This window comes from Pinus tabuliformis, chromosome 4_1 (genome assembly GCF_031772625.1).
Source record: "Pinus tabuliformis cultivar Carrire ecotype Pingquan chromosome 4_1, CPIR1, whole genome shotgun sequence".
In the NCBI taxonomy this organism is placed as follows: Eukaryota; Viridiplantae; Streptophyta; class Pinopsida; order Pinales; family Pinaceae; genus Pinus; species Pinus tabuliformis.
Window position 1 is genome coordinate 6,625,369 of NC_142303.1, and position 2,385 is coordinate 6,627,753.

General features: G+C 33.5%; 1 protein-coding gene across 2 annotated transcripts; it reads right to left on the bottom strand.

The window, feature by feature from the left end:
• Nucleotides 1–290: 290 nt before the first annotated feature.
• Nucleotides 291–1,940, bottom strand: LOC149173967 (uncharacterized). Of its 2 annotated transcripts, XR_016258465.1 has the most exons (3): nt 1,516–1,940; nt 725–1,416; nt 291–607 (listed from the first exon to the last, which is right to left on the bottom strand). XR_016258465.1 is itself a non-coding variant. In XM_089422509.1 (2 exons), exons 1-2 carry the CDS (start codon nt 1,715–1,717, stop codon nt 1,190–1,192), a joined length of 429 nt encoding a protein of 142 aa, XP_089278635.1. In that variant the 5' UTR covers nt 1,718–1,940; the 3' UTR covers nt 291–1,189. The 2 variants fall into 2 exon arrangements, 1 of the variants encoding a protein (XP_089278635.1); XM_089422509.1 differs by having other exon boundaries at nt 291–1,416.
• Nucleotides 1,941–2,385: the final 445 nt, after the last annotated feature.

Sequence of the window (2,385 nt, forward strand, 5' to 3'; positions counted from 1 at the left end):
ACAATAAATTAATCTATATTTTAAATTCTGGAAAAAAATTATAATAAAAATATAATGACTTGAACTATAAAAGGAGATTATGACTACGTATAATTTGACTACATATATTGAAGAAATAAAAGAATAACTGGAGAAACAGCTGCATCTGTATCAAGAAATAAAACCATAATCACATCTAACAACATCGACACGGTCACTAATTTTCAGACATATTATCCACTCTCCACAAGATGAAAGAATTCAAATGAATAGACTGCAGGGCTGAAACAAAGCAGTTCTGCATTCTTTACATGTGGAGGACCAAGAATTCCAGCTATAGGATAGTTAGAATCAACCAATGAATTATATGAATCAAATAATAAAAAGTATAGCGTTTAGTATTTTATAAAAATACCTCTCAAATAATTAAATTTGGGATTGAGAAGTAACCATAATAGTAATAGTATCATTCAGAAGGTAAAACAAAATGTCATTACATAGTTTTCCTGTACCCAAAGCAGAGCCTCCTCTACATAAGATCATGAACCCACAACTTTCCATTTCAGAGCATTGAAAAACGTCCATATTCAAGAACCCCAAATTTGACATTAACAGGGCATTGAAATTTCTGAAAAATGGATAACGATTTCATTAACCTGGGAGAACCGAGCATTGAGAATACTGAAATATGGATAACGATTCATGGTGACTTCAAATTTTGAAACAATAAGAACTTTTAACATGCCTTTGAGAAAAGACTAATTGTTCGAAGCTCCTGGGACTGTCTTGGGATTAAAGCTCCATTTTTAAACCTGCAAAAATCTGTAGAGTATCGAAAATTGAGTAATACATACTGGGAATATATTTAATATAAGTAGCAACTTCATGATATAAATCTTCACACTTCCCACTGTAAACTAAAAACCAAAATGGTATATTTGAAAGGTGCCATAAAATTTAAAATATCATATATAAAATGGAAATTCAATTCAATACAATAGAAACAAATTAGCTAAAACTCCCACATGTTAATAAAATCAAATCAATTTTTTCCAAATCATCGCCGAATCTTAATGGTAATTTTAACAGAATGCAATTAATTTCTTTTCCATTTCTGTGAACCTAGTTTAATTTATAAATATCATGAAAGGAGAATAAATTTAACCAAATGTAAATTTACAGTTTATTTAATCAACTGTTGAAACAGCATCTAAATTTTATATTCGCGGTAATTATAAATAGATAATACATGGTAACAGAAATCTGTTTGAAATTTTGAAAATAAAAAATAAATATGTGATCCTTTGTTGGGAGAGGAACTCATTCCTGGTGTGGCTGTACTATTCGTACCACTGGAGTTTGTTGGAGGAACGCCCTTTGGCGGAGGAGACGCAGAGCCTGGTGCTGTTATAGGAGCAGCAACGGAAATACCAATAGCTGCCGGAAAACCAAAAAATTAAATAAAAAATAAGCAACTTACCGTCCAGAATATCAGAAAAAACACCCGCAGAAACAGAGTTAGTAGAAATCTCTTACCATTGCATTCACTGATTGGCAGAGTGGTGACTTTGCATGAGCTTGACATGGCCAGGGCTCGTTTCTGGTCTATTGGCTGACCTAACAGATTGTTACTGGTAAAAAGCTCACAGAGACACACAACATCATTAGTAACGACGAATTTGAGGGCGGTGCAGCAATCTTTGGCCGGTTGCTTGTTGGTTCCCATGGTGCAGTGCATCGTTCCTTGTCCCGCCCATTCCGCTCGATATTACATCGACTGTGGCTGCCCTGGATATCATGCAGGGTAACATTTCCTTATACCTGTTCGCCATTAGAAACATGGGACTACAGGTAACCTGATGAGTGCATGCTTGCCAGATTGATGCGCGGCGAGGATAATGAATCGATAAATATCGTTTTACTGCCAGATGTCAACAGAAAAGCATATAACAGATAACAGATGTCAAGCAAAGAAACAAAGTGTAGAACCGCCTTCATGAATATTCATAAATACACGACGAGAGCTTTGTGGGTGGTTAGAGGGTTTATGCCCGCTCTATGCCCGCCAGGTGTCAGCCTGAGGAACAAAGGGACGACGAAAGTCCCTTTCAAAGGAAGGCCTATCGGCCTAATAAGACTACTACTTATATGTCGTGATGTCACGTTTTAAGGATTTTTTTAAGATTTAATTTTATGTTGGAATTATTTAACCGTATCATTTATAGATTTTAAAAGGACTATAATAAGACTATTCTTTTTATGTAGTGTTTTTATAATGGAATATAATTAAATTTTAAAAAAATAATTGTTTTGAAAATAACAATTTTTTTAAAAACTTTGAGAGTTAGATTAATTAATTGAATTTCAGTAATAAAAAGAAAAAAACAATTTTATTTAAATAATAAT